The sequence below is a fragment of the Camarhynchus parvulus genome, chromosome 3, assembly GCF_901933205.1.
Source record: "Camarhynchus parvulus chromosome 3, STF_HiC, whole genome shotgun sequence".
NCBI lineage: Eukaryota > Metazoa > Chordata > Aves > Passeriformes > Thraupidae > Camarhynchus > Camarhynchus parvulus.
In genome coordinates, this window is record NC_044573.1 from 12,344,519 (window position 1) to 12,367,293 (window position 22,775).

The 22,775-nt window shown below is 45.1% G+C and overlaps 1 protein-coding gene across 1 annotated transcript in view; it reads right to left on the reverse strand.

Moving 5' to 3' along the window:
• Positions 1-19,014: 19,014 nt before the first annotated feature.
• MSH2 (mutS homolog 2) overlaps positions 19,015-22,775 on the reverse strand; it is a 46,694-nt gene continuing 42,933 nt past the window's right edge. The window contains exons 15-16 of the mRNA XM_030945879.1: positions 21,468-21,640; positions 19,015-19,420 (exon numbers count right to left, since the gene is read on the reverse strand). Coding sequence (XP_030801739.1) covers positions 19,250-19,420; positions 21,468-21,640 — 344 coding nt within the window. The 3' untranslated portion in view covers positions 19,015-19,249. The remainder of the gene's footprint in view (positions 19,421-21,467; positions 21,641-22,775) is intronic.

Below are 22,775 nucleotides of genomic sequence, written 5' to 3' on the forward strand. Positions count from 1 at the left end.
AAAATAATCGTGAATGTGGTGGTAAGGATCTCACATGCAAAAGCTGTGAGCAGAGCTGCCTCTGTTTGCAGCAGCTCGATGTTTGCATGGCAGTGGGAGAAGTTTGGGGTCAGGAGAGAACCAGATGGTTGGTTGGGGTGCTGGAAATTGCCCTACAAGCAGCTTCAGCACCAAAATGGCACATTTGAAACAAATTTCTGCGTCTGTTTCTACACTGTTAGGGACATTTCACATCCCTGCTACTGAAATCAGAGGATGGCAGCAAATGTTACACAAGCAATTTACTGTCACATACTGTGCATATGGGTATTAGCCAGGGACATTTTTAACAACCAAGAGACATTTCAGCTGAGTGTTGGTCAGAAAAAAGGACATTTTGCCATCCAGAAACAGCTGCAGCAGGTCCCAGTGCCTGACATCACCCAGCATACTCCCAAAGAGTTGCACCACACAAAGATTACCTAAATAAACCAAAAGAGATGGGAGGGTCTAAGAAGCAAGTGTTCCTGTGTCTTGAATCTGGAGTAACTTGGTTGAATTGCAGGTAGTAAATAACCTAATTAAATAGATGTAATTACTTAAATGCCTGCTAGAAGTCAAAAGGAGATGCATGTATTTTTCCATCACAATTTTGATTGTGTTTACCAAGCCAAGAGGTGAAATGAAGAAACATACGTTCCTGTAAATTGTTGATTGGAAAACATAGATTTTTTACTCTCTTTCAGATAATACTTCCTTGCAAAACATTAAACTGGAATAAATTTCAAGATTGAAATCTATTTAAACAAGTGTCAGTATTAAAAATGCTTTAATCCTGGGTTGACAGGAACTTAGTCTCCAGCTCATACCATAATTATGAGTACTCTTAATGAATCAGTCCCACTTTTGATGTCAGCTCAGGATTTTTCCACTGTAAGATCTTTGAATGAAGAGGACTAAAAGCCATAAACAAGCCAATCAAAGGCGGATCACGTTTCTGCTGGTTCATTATGTACAGTTTGCAAACAAAAATGGGTATTTTGGGCTTGGCACCCCTTCATTCACAGAAACATGGTTGTGGATCCAGGAGGCAGAGACAGCTGAGGTGCAGCTGCTTTGCAGAGCGGTGCAGAGGCATTGGCAGAGGATGTGTAGAGCTGGTGGTTAAGGAGACAGTGGAAGAACCCACTGGTGGTGTCCAGGGAGCATTCCTGTGTGTTTTTAATGCCGTGAAACATGATGAGAGTATGAATTCTCTACATCTGGGAGGATGTCAAATCCCAGGTGACGTTTGGAATGTTGCAGTTAAGCTCCTACAAAGACTTTTGAAATAAACAGGAGAAAAAATATTGCCTGGGATGTGCTCTTGTCTTTTCTTCTGAGCATGGAGGGTGGGAGGTGAGGCAGATGAACCTCCTGGGTGAGAGACCCCCTTGGAAATGGAAACCTCAGAGCCATATGTGGAGACCCCCCAAGTCCCCAGGTGCTGGGTAAATTGTATGGTTGAGCAGAGGCAGGAGGGATAACAACTGGTGGGATGTGCTGCTGATGTACCCCATGGTCATCTGTTAAATTCTGCAGCTGAGTGATCCTTTGCTTTGCAATAAAATGGAGAGCAGATGGAAACTGTTTGCTCTGTAAACAGTTACAAGGAACTCCCAATATATCCCCTCTCCATGACTTCCATTCTAATCAATAGAAGCCATCTGTCCAAGGTATTAAGATAAATCTTGGGAATTCTGATATTGACTGGAAAGGCACTTAAAAGATCAATCACACTGCAGACAGAGAAATGTCACTGCCCCAGACGTGGAGGCTTGCTAATCTTGCCAGGTAACATGGACCCAGAGGGCAAACCATCCTGGTTTATAAACCCAGACAAAGCCCTCCCTACTGCTCTCCCCATCTCCTCAGCTAAATAAAACAAGCCCCAGCAAGAGCTGGTGCTGGGCACAGGCTGTGGATGGCACCTGCTGCTGCAGTGTCCAGGCAGACACAAAACCTGCCAGGGCTGCTGTGGCAGCCCCTGCCCACCAAAGCACACACAACTTATTTTACCAGCAGAAAGGGTAAGGGTGGAAGAGTTGTGGCCACCAAAATTTATGCTGGACCCAGCAGTGAAGGGGAGAGGGAATTTTTGGCTGTTTAGCACTCATTTCACTGATGTTGGGTGTCCCCAGAATTGCTTGGATGCTGGGAGTCCAATTCCCCTGGGATTTATTCAGGGTCTCCCATGCTTCAAAGGAGTTAAGATTTTCAGACTGTTTCAAATTCTTCACAGTTCCAGCCATGAAGTTGTCCACCATAGAGTGTGGTGGGAAAATCCTACTATTCTGGTAGATATTCATAATTACAGAAAATCAGAAATCTTTTGGTTTTAATAATTACCCTTTTTACATCAGTATATTTTGATGTTGCTGTTCAAGTGCCTTCCTGATTTGCAAATATATCCCTGAGGAGTCACCAGCTACTTCAGCTCATTTCCTTATGGGAAAAAAATAATTCGCTGAGCTCTGCTCTTCAAGAAAGCTACAAAGGAAATTAGTGGAAGGGAAAACTCACCATGGTGAGCAGCGCCAGCAGCTCCCACAGCTGCTCCTGAGGTCTCTCCAGTGGCTTGTCCTGGTGTGGGCAGAAGGCCTCTGTGAAAGCATCCAGTCTTGGTGCATGTCAGGAGGTGGAAGAAGGCAGCAAGTTCAATGGAGGTGATTTCAGAGCAGATGATCGCCCTTGTTTCTGCTGCTGGTGGGAGGCTCATCCATGCTGCCCTCAGGTGAGCCTGGGCTGGTTTGCTCAGACCCTTGGTGACCCCTCTAGGAGTGGGCACAGGGCTGCCAGCACCCACCCATGACATGCATCAATCTCCAGGCCCCCAAAACCCTCTCCAGAGGCAGGAATGTAAAAATAGCCCTAATCCAATTTATTACAGCAGAATCCATCCCTCACATAAGGGCTACATTTATATTTGCATTACCAGGATGATGGGGCTGCTTCCAGTTCCCAAAGGTGTCCCTGGGATTTTGTCCCATGCTCATACCAGCTCCCAGCTCGGTGTCCAGGCTGCCTGCTGGCATGTCACTGCTGTGCCACCCTGGGACAGAGCCTTTCAGGACCCAGGACATTCCTCTGGCTGCCCTGGGTGATTCCAGACCCTGGCAAGGGGCTCAGAGACCTTGGCATGGAGCCAAAGATACCTGTGCCTTCGATTTTAGTCCATGGAAACAATTACCAACTTTGTGTGAAGATTTACCAGCTACAAGAGTTTGAGTAGAATGATAGTTAATTTGTGACAGAGTGAAAAAGTAGAATTTTGAGGCTTTAGAATGGGGGTTCAAGAGGCAAGAAGGAGGAATCTGGGCATGTCCTGTCCTTCTCCTTCTTCTTGTCCTCCATCTTCTGCTGTGATGGTGGCACTTTTGGATTGGTTTAGAATAGAGACAGACTGTCTAACATAGGTGATAGGTATTGGAAAATCATTGTAAATAAAGTACAAAATTATTGTAAATAAAGTCATTTGTAGTATAAAAAGTTAACACCACCCCAAGGGCAGATGTTGTGCCCCAACCTGACCTGCTGGACAGATCTCAGCAGGTCAGAGAAAGAAAGATAAGAGAATAGATATAAGAAAGATAAGACAATAGATAATGTAATAGATAATGTAATAGATAAGAGAAAATAAACAACCTTGAAAAGCAGAACTCGACTTCTTCAGTCGCGGGGGTGGGAAAAAGACTTTCTAATACCTCGGGAGTCATCTCAACCACAGAAACCCAAGAAGAGCCCTGCACAGGGCTGGTATTTAAGGGATGAGGCAATTACAGGTGATTCATTAGACCCTGTGCACTGAGATTTGGGGGTTTATCGTGTATTGGGGTGTTCAGTGGTTCCAGACACCAACTGGGAACTTCATCGGGGTGAGATGATTGCTTGCTGCTGGTTTTTCCTGGGACTGGGTTTCATTGTCCTTCCATCTCCAGTGGGCACCTGGTCACACACACACAGAAGCACACTGACACCTTCAAAATGCTGGAGTGAATCCTGAGGATGAAGCTGGTGAAGGGTCTAGAGGATAAATCCCATGAGGAGTGACTGGGGGAGCTGGGGGAGTTTGGCCTGGAGAAGAGGAATCTCAAGGGTGATCCTATCACTCTACAATTCCCTAAAAGGAGATTGTGGCCAGGTGTGGGTTGGGCTCTTCTCCCAGGCAACCAACAACAGGAGTAGAGGACACAGCCTCAAGTTGTGCCGAGGGAGGTTCATGCTGGACATCGGGAAGAATTTCTTCGTGGAAGGGGTTGTCAGGCATTGGAATGGGCTGTCCAGGGAGGTGATGGAGCCACCATCCCTGGAGGTGTTCAAGAAACAGCTGTACATGACACTCAGTGCCATGGCCAAGTGGACGTGGTGGTGTTCAGTCAAAAGTTGGGCTGGAGGATCTCAGGGGTCTTCAGCAACCTGACTGATTCCGTCAGTTCTCCCTACAGCGTATCCAAAAAGTGCATTTTGTGCAACTGTTGCATTTATACAGGAAGATTATATAAAGGTTAAAATCCACCTCACCCTAGTCATGTAACCAGTTATTTTGGTGGAAATGACGCTATTTGAATGAGTGTTCCAAAAACGATTTCACCTGGAATACCCTTGGAATGTGCTGTACAAGTCGTTAAAGCCCTCACCATGCCCACCCTTTTTCTCTTTGCTTTCATCCACTTTAATTGGAATCTTACCCCATTTGTTCCTCTGCCTGCTTCCAAGTCCTCTGTTCCCTTCCCACTGCTTTATTCTCCCAAACTAATGCAAGAGCTGTGTGTGACCCTGTGACCTGCTGAAATCAGTGCCAAAATCCCCATGGCTGAGCTGATCACCACACCAGCCCTAAAAATGAATCACACCCTCACATCTGCACTAAATGTCCTTGTTCCCCTTCCCTCCTTCATGCCTTGCCCCAAATGATTCCTTCAAAGGACAAAATTCTGTCACTGAGGGTAATTAAAAACAGTTCATATCCTGCTAGGATTGCAGGTTTAAAAATCTGAGTGCAGGGAATCAAGGCGTTTGCTGTTTTTGGAGGAAACTAAACTCCCACAAGAAACATATAACTTAATTTTGCTGTCAGATGTTCCCACAGACTCCTCTTGAAAGTCAACCAAAGCTGTATATATGTGCCTGAAGTCAGTTTTAAAAAAGAAATTTCATTTATATTTAGATTGTCACCCTCCAGTCATTCAGAATGGTTCATGTGGGAAGTTTATAATGCTATGATCAAACCCTTCATTTTGGAATTTATTGATGTTTGAGTGTCTCGGGTCTTCTGCATGAAAACTTCTGATTGCCTTTCACACACATCGTGTTGACACCAAGAGAGATGGTCCTGAGTGACCCAGCCCTGGAGCAGTGCCAAACAACTGGGGACACTTTCCCTTTGGGACTATTGGCAGAATGAGAAGAAGGGGCCCCCTTCCCTCACCCCAACAGCTGCAGGTGGATGCCTGTTGGGCAAAGTTTTATGTCCATTTGTCCATCACCACCTAAATGTCAATCAGCTGGCAAAATCCTGCATGTATGGCTCCTTGGCCAAGGAAACTTTTCTGACCTTCTCATGCTCCTGGTGAACCAGAGGAAGGAACAACAAAACACTTGGTGGGGAGGATCCAGTGCAGCCATAACTGAGGTGCCTGGGTTTGCTGTGAAGAGTGGCCATCTCATGCACCTCTCTGCTTTCAGAGTTTGCTCTCCTGCCACACATTACACCAAGGGCAGGCCTGTGCATTAGAGGCATGTGGATACTTGACAGATGAGTTCAGTGCTGTTCCTCTGTCTCCCAAAAGAGATAAATCCTCCATCCTCGCTCAGCTGTGCACCAGTGGCCACCCCTACCCCTTCCTGGGGAAATTATATGGGACAAGTGACTCCAAGCCTCTGCTCTTTTAGTAGGAAATGTGGGAATTTGAGAGGGTCTTTCAAATAAAGGATTTCTGCTAACCTGTGATGTCCAGGGAAGAAAAGCTATTCAGCCTGATGCACTACTGCAGCTTAAACATGGAAAGATAAGTGATGAAATAAATAGAGGGACCAAACCAGAAGGACTCCTCTGGGGTAAGATGTAGGGGTAACTTTGCTTTATCCATGTGCTTCAGGCTTTCCCCAGCTGAGTCCTGCCTGGTCAGACAGGGTCAGAATTCCTCTCCTGCACTCCTGGCCAGAGCCCTGTGCACGCCAGGGGCTGCAGCAGCCCATGTCTCATTACATCAACTGCATTTGCTATGCAAAATCAAACCAATTCATCTGAATTATGCAGGGAGAGAAACACTCATCCCTGAAATCTCTGCAAATCAGGTGAAAACCATCAGCAATGGGAAAGGAAAAAGCCAATATGGACAAGATTATTCATACCCATATAATCATGGTGACTTGTACCAATATTTATTTTTATCGCTTATCTTTGAAAGTGTAGGTATAATTAAGCAACCTCTCATGAGCATCATCTGTGCTAGTACTGAGGGAGTGAAATATTCCTTTGTAGATCTAATAGTTGATGGTAAATGTTAGCATATCCTTGAGATTTGCAAGATCATTAAAGCAGAAACTATCTCATATTAAAAATGGTTATAGGCAGTTACAGGCTGTATCCACAGCCCTTTAGAGAAAAAAAATGAACCATCAAGGATAATTTTTTAGTCATTGTTTCCATCTGAAGTGCATTACCTTTTTTCTAGCCCCTCAGAGCATTGTCAATAGTGAGAAGCCTGTGGATGAATCAGGCACTCCATCTTGGCTCCCTTCTGTCGCTGGTGATTTCCAAGCATCTCGTGACCAGCTGTAGGCTTCTCCACAAGCCTCTGAATGAGACATTTTTGGCACCCTCATTTCATATACATTATTTGATGGTCTCGTGAGTCTTCTCCAACCTGAATGATTCTGTGAGTCTATACACAGAAAAATACCAGAGAGTCAAGGGCTTGTCCGCCACAACACAGGAGACCTGTGCAGGAATTAACAGCAAATCCTTGAGCCCCAGACCAATGTTGTAGGCAGCACATTTTTCTCCTGAAGATGATCAGAGTCCTGACTAAAAATCTTGAGCACCTTGGCTCCAACAGAAACTCAGAGCATTCAGCAGTTTCTGAATTTTTCACCAGACCAAATCCCTTGTGAACACCAAGCTGGTAAAAGTGGACACCAGGCCACTGAGAGTATTATTATTATTATTATTATTATTATTATTATTATTATTATTATTATTATTATTATTATTATTATTATTATTATTATTATTATTAAAAGTAATTGAAAGAGCTGGAAGCAGATGTTGCCACATAAAAAGCTGATGGGGACAATTCCTCCCGTCGTGCAGGTATCAGAATTAGGAAGCAGGAATTGGAAAGCAGCTCAGCTCAGTGGGATTGTAACAAAACACCCATTTATCAAAGCAGTCTAAAAAAAGCATAGTCTAGGTTTTGAAACTGCTTGTGAAAAGACAGCTGCATCTCTCAGCAATTTTTAAAGCTATCCTAAAAATTCCTTCATTTTTGCTTTGTACCTAGGCACTGAAAAGCCAACGAGCTTTTTTATGGTATCACGTCCCAACCTAAGTGCATTTGGATCTACACTGCAATGCTGTAAAAAAATTACATCAAAAGTGCACGTGAAAACAATCGTGAGGGATTATTCACTCTTTTTGACTGGTTTCACCTACAAAGAGCAGAGACTACAGAGAAACCTGGAGCCACAGACAGGCTCTGCTGGAAAGTCCCCAGAAATATCACAGCCCTTTCTTGCTAGAGCATGTAATTTTATTTTCCAAAGCAAATGGAAACATCACCAGTGCAAAATCCTGCCTCATGTCACAGGGGCTCTTGCTTGCTTTCCCAGAGGTGGTGAAGATGGGCACAGCCAGCACACACCATCAGAGAGGGCTCATGCACCCTCTGAGCACCTCCACAGCAGAAAATACAACTTAACCCAGGCAGAGGCAGCACCCAGTGCAGGTGGGGATAACTCCCTGTGCACTGCCATGAGCCCTGAAGCCAAATGTGGGGAGATCTGGGTGGCTCTGGGGGAATTTGGGCTGCATTTGGGGGCTGTCCAGCATCCATCTCAGCAGACCCTTCTCCCAGGGCTATTCCCTGCACAACTGAGAGGGATGGGGATGCCATGGGGGTCTCAGCACATCAGCTGGGATGTTTGAGCCATTTCTCACCTTCCTGCCTCTCACTTTGGTCAGGCCTGCAGGACACCTCAGGATCCAAGCTCTGAGCAGGGGAATGGGTGCCACCACAGTGCCCAGGTGTCCCTGGCAAGGTGGCTTTTGGGCACCTGCATCAGCTGCAGTGCCACAGGGCCCCAGGCGTGGCAGCTGTGCAGACACTGTGGCACTCAGCTCCCTGGTCAGCCCGCGGCAGCATCCATCCCCTCTGCAAGCAGATGGTTTGGCACTGGTGCCCAAAGAAGTGCTCCTGGATGCTCTTCAAGCAAATAAATACATAATTCCAGCAGAGGAGATTCAAAAACCATTTTTTAAAATTAAGAATATAATTGTATTAAAGAGTTTTAAAGACATTGTCTTTGCCCAACAGAAGGGGAGGAGGGCTGGTGGGTTGGCAGGAGCCTGGTGTTCAGGGCGGCACTGCTGCTCACAGGGGGTCTTTCAGAGAATCAGACAATTCCAGAATCATTAAGGTTGGGAAAGACCTGTAAGATCACTGAGTCCAGCCATTAACCCAGCACTGCCAAGGTCACCACTAAACCATGGCCCTGAGTGCCACATCTACATCACTTATAAATACCTCCAGGGATGGGGACTCCACCACTTCCCTGGGCAGCCTGTTCCAATAGCTGACAACATTTTCCATGACAAATCATTTCCTAATATCCCATCTAACCATTTCCTCTCATCCTGTTTACCTGGCACATTTCCTCTCTGCCCATCAGCCCTCTGGCTCAGCAGAGGCACCATTCCCACATCCCCCATTTCTGATGAAAATGTGGTGCTGACATGGAGGCTCTGCACCACCTGCCAGAAGAGAGACAGCCCCCATGAAGAAAATCATTCCAAGACACTGCTGGTACCCACAGATGCCCAGGGCTGAGGGGGTTTCTCAGGGTAAGAGATGATTTTTATATGCTCAAGTCAGCACCAGTAGCACCCCATATAGTCAGGAGAGGATGCCACTAGTCAGCACTGCCAACCGTATTTTAAAATCTTTTAAAGACTTTTAAATCTCTTAAAACTCCAGAAACAGCAGCTGGGTGTTATTAGCATCAGTCCTATACCCTCCAGTATTTTTCTAGTACCCCACAAGGGTTTAATACGCCATGCTGGCAGCTCTGGGAGCATCATCCTGCAGAGAGCTTGCTCCTGCTTGGTTCAGTGCTTTCTTGTGCAGGCAGGAAATTTGTTGTGGGCAGTATTAAAGCACCTGCAAGGCAGATGTTGAGACCATGAGGAGAGCTCTGAGTAGGCAATATTTGCCTTGGGAGTGGTGGGGTGTTCAGTTCAAACTGCAGAGGTTTCTCTGCTCTGGTTAAATGACACAGGCTGTGGAGACACCCCAGGGAGAGAGAAGTGGCAGGTCCCCACATGGATTTTCTTGCCCTGCTGCTGAAGAAATTCAGTCACTCAAATCCCAATATATTATCAACAGACAGGTTCATATTTCCATCTGGACAGGCTGCAGAGTTGCAAGCCGCTAAAAATAAGGGTTAGAATAAATGCTGCTCTCCCCAGAGAGGGGCTGAGTGGGGAGGTGAGGGTGACACAAAAGTGGTGTTTTATTTAGGGTCCAGCTTCAGGGGGGAAGCAAAGAGCTTGTCTCCTTTCAGGGCATCCATGAGGATGCCTGTCCATGTGCTTTTCCACTCTGAACTGGATAAAGACCAACATCTTTCTATATAGTTTTTCCAGCAGCCATTTTTGGGCACTCAGTGCATTTTAAGACAGAATCTGCTGACTTTCAGGGTGCATTGAAGCTGAGAACTTATTTCTGTTAGGCTGGTTTCTAGCTGGTCTCTCTGAAACTGCTACAAGCAGAGCCCAGCCATGGTTTCTCCACAGCTCACACTCTGACACAGAGAGTCACATCCTACTCACCACAGCTCTCATGGATGTTTTTTACATGGCCTGACAGAGGGTGCAGATCAGTGGGAAAAAAGCATTTCTAGAAAGGTGAATTTTCAGCAGGCACAAGACAACCTGACGGCATCAAGCTTTCTGTTCTGCCTGTACACATTCAGGAGCATCAATCTCAGCAGCCACTTTCCTCCTCAGCTGGAATTGAAAGACTTTGCTAGTGTAAACATTTTTTTTTAAAGAAGAACTAGGACTACTTTCTGTGTGCAAACAGCTTTTGTTGATTTGTTTGTTTGTGTGGCTTTTTTAGAGCAGCATGTGAAGGGCACCCAAAAATTACAGCCTCTGCCACACTTCAGCCTTCAGGTTCAGCAGCCCATTCAGTTTCAAAGGGCTCAGGGCTTGGTTTCACTACCCAAAGAAGGGAGAAGTGAAACATCACACACAGACTCACAGTGACCTCGGCCTGCTCTATTCAAACTGGTGCAAATTTTGTCACTGACTCACACAACAGCAAAATCCAGCAGCCTGTGGTTCTCCCTTTGTACCACTTCAGTTTAAGCAGCTGCTCCTCATGGCTGTGCTTCTCCTCTCCTCCCCGTTTGCCTGTCCAATTCCACAGCACCAAAAGCAGGGGAATTTCACGGAGCATTTGCACTGTGCTGGCTGCAGTGCAAAGCAGGACTGTGTCTGGGGACAGAGTAAACTGCAGGAGAGGCAGAGCAGAGCTTCCCTCCCTCAGCAACCAAAGGTATCCAACACCATCCTAAAGGTGCACAAGGCACTTGGCCACTACAGCCAGGGGAGGGTTTTCCAAAACCCTCCTGACTGATGCTTTGGAGGTTTCTTTGAGCTCCCTGTGAAATGCAGTATTGGCTGCTTGCTCTCTACACACCAGATGCATTGCAATCTATTTTCTAGACTAAATTTTCCCATTTGGATCAAGATCCCACTTGGGCAGGCCTCATAAAGGGACTGGCCCAAAGCAGGCACAGCAGCTCAGGATTTCACACCAGGCATCCCTCCCATGCTCCTGTGTCCTCCTGGAAGGGCCAAAGAGCAAATTTTCAGGCATTATCTGCAAATGTCGGATTACTGCGCTGTAGCCATAATATTTTCTGAAAAATCCGTTCCTTAGGATTTTTTCTCCTGAGAAGCTGAGAGACCTCAGGAACAAAATGTAAACATTGATTATCTGCTGCTGTGGAATGCAACAGGTGGATCTGTGATTGGTCTCATGTGGTTGTTTCTAATTAATGGCCAATCACAGCCCAGCTGTCTGGACTGTCTCGGCCACTCACAAGCCTTTGTTATCATTTTCTTTTTCTATTCTTAGCTAGCCTTCTGATGAAATCCTTTCTTCTATTCTTTTAGTACAGTTTTAATATAATATATATCATGAAATAATAAACCAGCCTTCTGAAGCATGGAGTCAACATTCTTGTCTCTTCCCTCATCCTGGGCCCCCTGTGAACACCATCACACTGCACTGGTTACCATACTCCCCCCAAAAAACTCCTTGCTCACATTAAACACCTCCAAGCAACCTGATGCCTTGCATGATATCCTTTGATAAGGGTAACAGGGAAAAAAAATCCTAAGTGCATGCCTCAGGATGTGTGGGAGGTGCAGCAAAGCCTTGGATGGTTTGATTTCCTCTCATGTGCACAGGATAAATAAGCATCTAGTCACTGATGGAGATCAGTTCTCATTCTTGAAAAAAAAAACAGTAAAACCAAACTTTGCAATACTAATGGGCAAGATACTCATCAGCTTTCCAAGTTTTCCAGTAAGAAAATTACACTTTTATCTACAAACTACACTCCAGAGAGAAATTAAACCATTGAGAACCACTGAGAGCACAACAGCATTAGCATGGATTCATGGGCCAAATCAACAGCCAGTCTAATCTCAGGGTAAAAAAAGCATTTACTTCATGCAGCTCCTCTGATTCCCCCTGAATGAGCACATCTCTTACAGCAGAGATTACAGAGCTCATCCTGTAGCAGAAAGATAAACAGCACTGCAGCTTTCTCATAACCACTGCTGTATCATACTACATGATGCCTGATATCCAGCCACAGCGACACAGAAAGAGGGCTCCTGCAAGGTTTCCCTGTCAGAAATTGATTTCCTTCCTTCCCAGAGTCCAAAAAAAAAAAAAAAAAGAAAAAGAAAATAGAGAAGGAGTCTTTAAAAAAGAAAATAGAGAAGAAGCCTTAAGGAGGCTACTGTAGGGGAAATTGGAATATGAGTCAGGTCTGCTAGAGCCAGGTCAGCTCTGCTCCAGGGCTGTGTCACCGCACTGCAAGGGCAGGTCCAAGCTGGAGTCTCACTGGAGCTTCCCCCTCAGAACCCCAAATATTTTAAGCAAGCCACCCAGCCACGCAAGTGTTTCACAGTGCTGGTGGCCCACTGCCTGCTTAGCAAGTGCTGCTCATCTTCTGGGGCAGCTCAAACAAGTGGTTTTGGTCTCAGATGGCTTTAAGTTAAAGGCAATAACCAGAGCAGGACAGCAGTGGCCAAATGAATACTGAAATAGCACCTTCCAGAACACTTCTGGAGAAAGGCCCAGCCTGTGCTGGGGGCCAGGGCTCCTGCAGCAGCCAGGGAGCCCCCAACCTGGACCAGAGGAGACCACACCATGGATTCTGCACTGAGATGCTCCCAGCTGGTGCAGTCACTCTTCTCATCTCAGGTTTCTGTGCCAGCATGGAGAAGCGCAGCTTTTAAACCCTTGAGTTTCACTGGGGATGTTCCCACACAGAGAGGGAACATCTCACAGAGCTCTGTGCACCCCCTGATTTCCTGCCCCTGCATCACCAGCCTCGGGCACTATCATGCACATCCTTTTATAGAGCAGGCACAAAGTAAGCAGGCTCCTTTTTTTTTTTAACCTGTTAATGTCATTGACTGCCACCAGGGTGGGAGTGAATTGCTACAGTGCATCCCAGTGTCCCTGAAGGGAATGATAAATGCCACAGCAGAATGAAGATATGAAAGATGACTTCCTGCAAGCAGAAAGGGAGTGTGAGCTTGAGTGTGTCATCTATTACTGCCCAAGGTGAAAGGAGTCAGTAGGTACAGAAACCAAAACTCCCACACTGCCCTCCCAGGTCATGGCAGAAAAAGACTGCAGCCAGAGCATCTGCACTAAAATGAGCATCAGAATCATCTTGCTGGTAATTTGGATGGTGCACAGTGATATGAAGCTTGGTTTTTTATTTTTACCTTCTCCATTAGCACATGAAAGCATAAGGAAACTACCTGCCATTATGCTGAGACCCTGAAAACCAAGAAAGGGACACTCAGGTCAGCAGCAACCTCCAGCAGAAAGGCACAAGGAAGAATTACTACAAATACCCAGCAGGAGGGAACGGCTTCTGAGCAGCATTTCCCCAGTCACCCAAAACGCAGGCTTGCACCATGGTAACACATGCTGTCATTCCTTGCAGGGCTTGGGACCACATTCTGATCAATCAGCTACATTTCTGATCCTTTGTAGAGCATTTTTTGTTGAACCAGAGGCCCTGGGGAGGAGGTGCAGCACGTGCAGCAAACGTGGCACAGTTTGCTGGCTCTGTCTCCCTGCAGTGCCACTCTGGCTGCACCTGCACAGGGGGAGCCCAGGCAGCTCTGGATGGGGTCAGGTGGGTGCAGAGAGGTTTGAAAGCTTGGACTGTCTGCTGTCAGAGGTATCTGGGAACAGCCACACAAGGGAACCAGCAGGCATGCTGAAAAGACTGATGTCACAGACAACTTTTATGAAAAATCCTTTCCTTAGGATTTTTCCTCATGAGAAGCTGAGAGGCCTCAGGAACAAAATGTAAGCAATAATTATCTGCTGCTGTGGAATGCAACAGGTGGATCTGTGATTGTCCCATGTTGGATGTTTGTAATTAATGGCCAATCACAGCCCAGCTGGCTTGGACAGAGAGCCAAGCCACAAACCTTTGTTATCATTCTTTGCTATTCTATTCTTAGCTAGCCTTCTGATGAAACCTTTTCTTCTATTCTTTTAGTATAGTTTTACTGTAATATATATCATAAAATAAGAAATCAAGCCTTCTGAAACATGGAGTCAGGTCTTCGTCTCTTCCCCAATCCTAACACCCCTGTGAACACCATCACAGACTGACAGTCTCTGCTCTGCAGACCACAGCAGTGGATGCTTTTCTGAAGTTTTGTGCACAAAAGAAAAGGGCAGAACAGAAGATATTTCAAAAGCTCAGTATGAAAAAAATTCATGTTCCTCAGGATATAAAGCAGCATCTTCAGGCAGGCACAGACACAGAGTGCTGCCCAGCTTGTGCCTCCCCCACAGCAGGGCCCAGCAGCGGGTTGGAGATGGGACCAGACTGCCAGAGTGATGTGCAGCAGCCCTCCCTGTGCAGGTCTGCTCTTTGCCAGGGCCATGGGCCCATTGCCAGAGTCCACAGCAACTCACAGGGGAACAGCTGCCCAATTCTTGGAGAAGGAGTGAGCATATTGAAGCCACCCCCTGTGCCTCACCCTGATAAGCCATGCCTGTGCAGCTTGCAGCAGGACGGGGTGGATCACCAGGGGAAATGTTCTCATAAGTACAGGCTATTTATTTATTTATTCACAGCTTTTCCCTCAGCTCTCCTTGTTCAGCACTGCTGTTTCCAGTTTTCCAACCATCCCCACAAAGGCAGAACCATCACACCCTTAAGGAAACTGCCACAGAAGCCAAGCAGCTCAAAGCAGGTGCCAAGGCACCTTTTTCCCACAAAGGCAAGAGAGCAAACACATTTTCTCACCTCTAGGAAAGCACTGCTTGCTGCAGCTGGAGGAGCAAACACAACCTGTCATCTGCTTTGCACAACTGCTTCCCTCAGCTACAGGCTGGGTCAGGGGACAGGGGACACCGAGTCAGGAGGGCAAGTCCCAGCTGCCACTGAAAGGGATCAGAAATTGTCACTTCCATCTTCAACAGCAGAGGTTGGTCCCCCTCAATTTCACTGGCAAAGCAGCAGGTGCAGGGATGCATCTACCCCTGTCCCACCCCATGCAAATAAAAATCTCTGCTGGCAGCTGAGAGAGACACACATACATAAAAGAAGCACTGGATGGCGCTCCCCTGTGTACAGGAACAGTGCAGCAGCTTGGCAGGAACAGGGAAAAGGCTGGGAAAGGCTGCAAGGCTGGGAGAGGAACAGGAATAGCTGAGAGACAACTGCTAACAAGGCTTTTTCAGCAAATAGCATCAAGAGCCAAGTTATACCTGCAAGGGTTGCAGCCATCTCAGGAAGATGACAGCAACTCTCCCCTTGTATTTTAAGGCTTCAGGCTCCTGAGGCTGCTTCTTCTCCTTCTTCCCAGGTCAGCAAGAGGCAAAGAATTCAATGCATGACCTCACACTTCTTCAGATGCACAGCAGCAAATGCTCTCCCCTGATTTTTCAAATAAATCTGCCCCAGTGCAGAATAGCAAGACCAACTGTCTCACTGCTTCATAGCCAGAGAAATTGTGTAGTGGCTGGGTGTTCAAAAACTCATTAAATTAATGCCATGAAAATCAGTTTAAACCAGCATCGTAATCTCACACCAAACCAGATAGAACTGCTCACACAATCCCAGAGCTCAGCAATGAGCTCTCCCCCAAGGCTTCCCTGGATCTGGAAAAGTCAGACCTTGAGTACTCCCAGTCCTGACAGGGTGGTTGTCAGCCCAGAACAGCTGCATGCCCTGAGAGCTGATGCAAAGTTGCATTGCTCTGCAAAGTCAGGCCACCGGCAGGGTCATTGTCACCAGCAGGGATCCAAAGCTCTGGAACTCTCCTCAGGACAGTGCCAGTGGGCAAGGACTCACCTCAGCCCTGTTCTGCCATTTCTGATTCCAGAACCACCTCAGCTCCAGCAGAGGGGACCCAGAGCCACTTGGTGACTGCATTATTATTTGAGATGAACAGGCACAGCTGCAAGCTGGAATGTGCAGAGACGAGTCCAGATGTGGCAGGCAGCATTCCCTGGAGTCATCCAACCTGAACTGGAGCCTTTGACCACAACCCTAGAGGTAAACCCAACACCTTCTCATCAGGCTGGCTACCAGGTGCTCCTGATCCCTTAAAGGGCAGTGAAATCACCAAAGGAAAATTAATTCCTTCAGTGTTTGCCCATGTCCCCTCTTTTGTTTTACCCCATCTAATGCAGTTTTCTTCATAAAGAGCCTTCTAGATGAACAGTAAGAGGAGAGATTAAAAAGACCACTTGCCTGCAGCACTGAGTGCCCAGCTTTCTCAGGTGAAGGAGAAAAGAGAACCTTGCATCTTTATTGAAGGCTAGCACTGCATGGGCTCACTGCTTCTCAACAGCCTCGTTAGTTTCCTTTGGAATTTGATAATCTTTGCATCCCTGGCACAGCTCTGCAATAAGCAGACAGGTTGTGGAACTGCTCCTGCCCCATAGGTACATTTCTGAACAAAAAGCTAAATTGGGACCAGCAAAAATAGCCACCCAGCCTGCTCAGATGAAATCACACTACCTGTAACCCAGTTTGCCAGCAGCACTGGCATATGGAGACTTAACCCTGCCTGATCTCCTCCTGCCTATATCCAGCAGCAGAGGGAGGAGGAAGTGTAGTGTAGAAGAGAAAAAACAGTTCAAAAGATTAGCTTTAAAATCTTGTTAACTTGCACCTTTCTTTCTTGAGCGTTGAAGGGCAGGAGAAAAACTGAATCTTCTTTGCTGCAGATACACGAGACCCTTTCTGAAGCACACAGAAGGTGCTGTCCTGAGCTGGCCCATCACTCCTGAGTAACACATGAGCACCTTTCACCCTCAGACAGGCAAATGTGGCCACACAGGAACACCTCTATCAGCCTCCAACTGCAATACAAACATACAAGCAGCCTGTCCTCAGCACGCTGCAGACACACAGAACTGAGGCACTGCACCCAGAAAGGGAAGAGGGGACACAAAGAACACAAAGGGAAGCAGAGAAGTGGCTCCTCTTGCTGGTGGCAGCTCAGTGAGGAACTCCTTGGCTAAGCAGACAAAGTGCACACAGGGTCAGAGGGGCAACAGAGAAATTCCTGGGAGAGACGACCTCTGCTGGTTTTATGCCTTGGTTCTCTTGGTTACATGGACACGACACTGAGCAAAGGGAATTTCTGCTCAGACCACAGGGATCTCAGCATGCACAGGTAGAGGCTGTCAGTACCAGCCACTCCAGTCTCACAGGAACGTTTCTATCAATAACCTAAAGCAGTTTGAGCCAACATTTTTGGATACTTTGGTGGTTGAAACAATCAAAATTGCAAAAACATACATTGTTACTTTATACAACAGATTTTTTTCATTCTGATGCTTTTCCAGACCATGCATTAACTGTGCCGCTAAGTGCAAATCTGTTTTTGTCTTTGTAAGCAAAATGCATTTCAATTTAATGGCCAGAAAGGTGTTATGCAGCACTCCAACCTCTCAAACAAGCCTTCAGTGCTTCTGTAAAGCAGATCTAATATGTCCCAGTCCTGGTCTAAGTACAGGCATTATCCAGGAGCAAACTGAACATCCCACCTCTTTTATGACTATTTAAAGGTTTAAATGGACACCACTGCAACACATTAATCCCTGACACAGCACTACAGCAGTTTAACAGCAGCACTGCTGTCCCCAGCACACACCCACTGATGCAATCTCTGAACACAGCAAGAGTTTGCCTAACATCTTCAGCATGATTTTATTTCTATCCTCTCCTGCGACAAACAACTTTTCCCATTAGTCTTTCAATGCTGACAGTTTTAAATATAGGTAGCATTCTTCAGTTACAATTTAAAATGCTAAATTTCAAGGAGAAAATAAACTTGTACCAGCACGCTTTCAAACTGCCTCAATGAGAGGAGCACATCAGATAAAAATCAATGTATTCTTACTTTGTAGACAGCCTTCACTAATCATGATCAGCTCAGACATTCCAGTTGAAATGTAACTTCACCCCAACCTCTGCTTCCATTACAAAACCACAACTCAGGCAGGAAGAGCAGGCCTGCAGTGTATTTGACTCAACACTACCATTCACATAGCAAACAAAAAAAAATCCCACCCACCCACCTCACCCCTCCCAAGACCTGTGCAGGTACACACACAAAGAATTCCTGACAAACCACAGAGACATCTCATCTGGTTGGAAAAGACCAAAGATTGTGGAATCCAACCATTAACCCAGCACTGCCAAGGCCACCACTGAGCCGTGTCCCTGAGTGCCACATCCATGTGTATTGCCACTGCCTCCAGGGTGGTGATTCCAACACTTCTCCAGGTGTCCTGTTCCATGGTTTGACAACCATTTTGGGGAATAAGTTTTTCCTAATACCCAACCTAAAACTCCTCTGGTGCAATTTGAGGCTTTTTCTTCTTGTCCTATCACTGTTATCTGGCAGAAGAGACCAATCCCCACCTGGCTACACCCTCCTTCCAGGGACTTGTAGAGAGGGATAAGGTCTCCCTTGAGCCTCCTTAGGTCCAGGCTGAGCCCCCCAGCTGCTCCTCATTAGACTTGTGCTCCAGACCCTTCTCCAGCTCCACTGCCCTTCTCTGGAGCCTCTCCAGCCCCTCAATGCCTTTCCTGTAGTGAGAGACACAGAACTGGACACAGCACTGGAGGTGTGGCCTCACCAGTGCCCAGTACAGGGGGACAATCCCTGCCCTGGTCCTGCTGGCCACACTCTTGCTGACACAGGCCAGGATGCCACTGTCCCTCTTGGCTACCTGGACACACTTAGCTGGATCTTTTTCTAATGGAGCACTAACACAGCATTGGTAAATCTTCAGTGAATTAATTAATATAATTGCATCACACAAAAAAGAATCATGGCCTAGGACAAAGATTTTGGGTACCTACTGCTTCTTTCCAAGGCTCTGGCAACTGTTTGACACCCCAACTGTCGGACTTTCTAGCACACTTCTGGTAAAGCATTACACATTCTGTTTGCGCAGTCAATAACTCTCAATATGAAAAACCATTTTATTGCAAACTTCTAAAAGGACAAAATGATCCCAACTGAAGCAGGAATCTGGCACGTAACGTGCTCAGAATTTTTTAGAAAATAATTACAATCCAAGAAAAAATGCCTACATAAATGAGCACAAGTATCATAAAGTATAAAAGCTACAAGACAAGAAAATTATAGTTCTTTCAATACGAAACATGCTTCAGGAGCTGTATCCTGTTCTTGCACATTTCATGATGTAACTTTCGTTCGAGAAATTATTTCATTCACAAAACTGTTGTTCTTTGCCAGCACATCATTTCTCAGCTGCTTCAACTTGACTTTGATGTCTTCTTCTGACATATCTGTCAAGGGCAATGCTTTCACTTGACAAAGAAAATCCTGAATTATCTTTTCACCTTCCTGAAATGGAGAGAAGGAAAAGAAAACAGAAAAGGTGTTTAGATTGCAAGCAGGAATTTTCCAAATTCCCTATGGATACAAAGTATTGTTCATCAGCAGAAACTAAGTGCAGGCAAAAATCATGGCTATTTTTGTCCTTGCTATCAAGTTCTGAACACCAGAACAAACCACTTACACTGGTACCAGAAGTTCTTCCATGCATGAGCAAAAAGCACCAGTTGATCAGCATAAATACAGTATTTAACATTGCAATCTCCTGTAAGTGTTCCACACCTAATTCCAGTGTGCAGCAACGTGAGGTGAGCACAGCCAGCAGTAAAAGAACCAGAATGGTCATATTACCCAAACTAGTTACTTTTGGAAGGGACTGTCAGTCAAAAGCAATGCTTCAATATGCAAGAGGAAAGGACAAATTGTAACCAAGCAACTGCAGAGTGGCCGTCACCAAGGAGAACAGATGATAATTAAGCTTTATGCATATGCTTTTACACAAACAGGCAAAGTGGAACTTCTAAACAATCTGACTTAAATAGCAAGAACAAACATTGCAATGAACAGTATTCAAAATCCCTGTATTGGGAACAACCGGTCCAGAATGCAGAAGTTTGTCCACTCCTCTGCATCGTAGAATTCTACTGAAAAGTTCACTTAGTTTTCCTCTTATCATTTAAGATTGATGCAGTAGTTTTCAGTGCAGAAGTTTCCAAAAAGTAATAGCACCCTTTTCCCTCTACACACGATGTTAACCAAAGCAGACAAATTTTCTGGGTGAGACATCTAAAGCTCTGCCATTCTATTGCCTAGAGGGCTTATGGTATATTTTCTATTACTGAAACACTCAAGAATAAAACATGATCCTGTATTTGTCACAAGTGTTTGCTATGTCAATTTAATTTACACCAACTTAGGACCATGCAGCCAGGTCCAATTAATCTAAAAATTCCTTCACCACAATGCCTGACACAGGAAAGGTAATAGTGGAGCATCTGAAGTAGCTGGAGGGGAAGGCTTCTGGAAGTAAAAAGCAGAACAAACCAGAGATTGTTCCTGGCTCAGTAAGTGGATCTGATGCTTTAGATGAACAACAAATGCAATTGACCTCTGAAACTGAAAATAAAGTAACAGGTAACAGCCTCTGTCTAGAGCAAAGGCTTTTTAAATGTAGGAAGTGTTTTGGATGTAGACTAACACTTCAAGGCTTCCATACACTGGGGCAGTCCTGAGGCTGCCAGAAGGAGATCAGGGTGGTACAAGGCTGTGGGGTTTCAGGCTGGCTGCTGGGACACAGAACAAAGCTCTGTGGTTTTGCAGGTTTGTGTGCATGCAGCAAGGACGACCTAGCTAGGCTGGACAAAAACCAATGCAAGCCACAAAGCAGCAGCACTGGATTTCCCAGGAAGCTGCCACAGATGCCACCATCAGGACTCTTAATCCAGGAACAAGACAACACAAGATATTCTGTGAAAGCTTCCTGGAGCCTTTGTTTTCCTCTACACTGCCTGCTAGCAAAGCTTCTCTAAAGAAACTTTGTTTTGTGACACTGTAAATCAGGTGTCAATCAGCCATTCCAGGTACTGATTGGTGTGTAATTTGGTATGATCAGCTTCTGAGATGTAACAATTCTCATGGGACATGGAAGGGCACAAAGGAGAAGGCTGGGTATCCAGTTTTCCTCTGGTGTGAACAGATCTGATCACACTGGGCTCCAAGAACACCATGGCACCAATGAACACTCACACAAGGGGGAGCAAAACCAGGTGTGACCCAACTGCAGAGCCAAGAATATTCAACAGAATGGTAACAAAAGCTGTATCTTAAATCCACGTTTTTAGATAAAATTCTTGCCTACATTAACTTGAAATTAATCTAAATCAAACTCACTACCCCTGAACATCTCTTCAACTCCTAACGAACATCATAGCGAAGCCATTTTGTAATGGAAAAATACATTACAGGGTAATTATCCTCAGGCTTTGGGGGAATCTGAATCCTTAAATGATTTTGCTTCAGCAACTCAAATTTTAAAAAAATATTTCTGACAGCAAACCTCTCTTTCTCTGTATAATTTCTTGGCTGGTGGTTCTCCTTCAGATTCCTTGGACTTGCCAATGTTTTGAAACTCCTCCAGCTCCAATGCTTTCTCTCTTGCACTTTCTATCACATGTTTTGGGAAAGCTGCCAACTCTGCTACATGTATCCCAAAACTCTGGTCACAAACACCTGGATGCAGAGGGAAAAAACCAAGTTAAGAATTCTTAGAAAACAATATGGCTACACAGAGATTATATGGACATGCTTGAAATAGTTCTCTGTTCTGAAAAATTAAGTGTGTCACATTATTTGTTTCTGCTCAACACTTTCTGATTTACCTTTTCTACTAAAAATGATAACACAAAGAATATGCTCTTATTTAATTAAGCTCTATTAGAGCAGTAATTGTAGAGCTCCAAAGTGCTTCAAGAAGAAATGGAAAACTCTTCAGACAGAGAGAATTTCCCTCTAGTATTTGAATCAAATCAAACAACGATTTTTATTAAAGTATTTTGGCACAGTCTGTAGAACATAATAATTTGCATGTTTTTAATAGGTACCTCTGACATTTACTCTATACCTATATAAATATATATATGTGTGTGTATAGATAAATATTAAATGTTGTATTCTCAATCATCTCTCTCCTCGTTTCTATCTGTACCACATAGTTCCTCAGTCTCCAGGAGTCATCTTTAATTATATCAAAATCTCTCAACTGTAACTTCACACTTACTTCAATTAATACACTGTTCATAACGTGTTCAAGAAAAGTCCTCTTAATTGCTCAGAATATGTAAATTATACACAGTTACATAAAAAAATTTTCACTTCAGTATCAAAAGCCCTCTGATAAAAATCTATCAATTCTTATTTGTTTACATTATCATAATTCCATTTGTCCTCCCACAGATATTGCTACATCCTTTTAATTCTGGTCTCCAGCAAGGAGTTAAGAATAAATTAATAACACTTGCAAAATGACAGTTGGGGTTTTTTTTTTTTTTAACTAATCATCTATTAAATACCAGATAACCAAAGAATAGGTGAAGGAAAACTTAGCATTTAGACTTTTTCTGTTTTATTAACCCTGTAATCTCTCAGGTTTCTCAAAGGAAAGGAACCCATTTAAGCAGGAATTCATCTTCTTGATTTTGTTTTTAAAAAAACACCTCCCCAGACCCAGAGCTAACTCAGTTCTCAGTTCAGAGAATCCTGAGCAGAGGCCTGGAGAACAGAACTTCATGAGTCTCCTCTTCTGGTGATTTTGTCACTCTTAAGCACAAAGACATGGTTGAAAACACTGTGTAAAAGTTCCTTATCA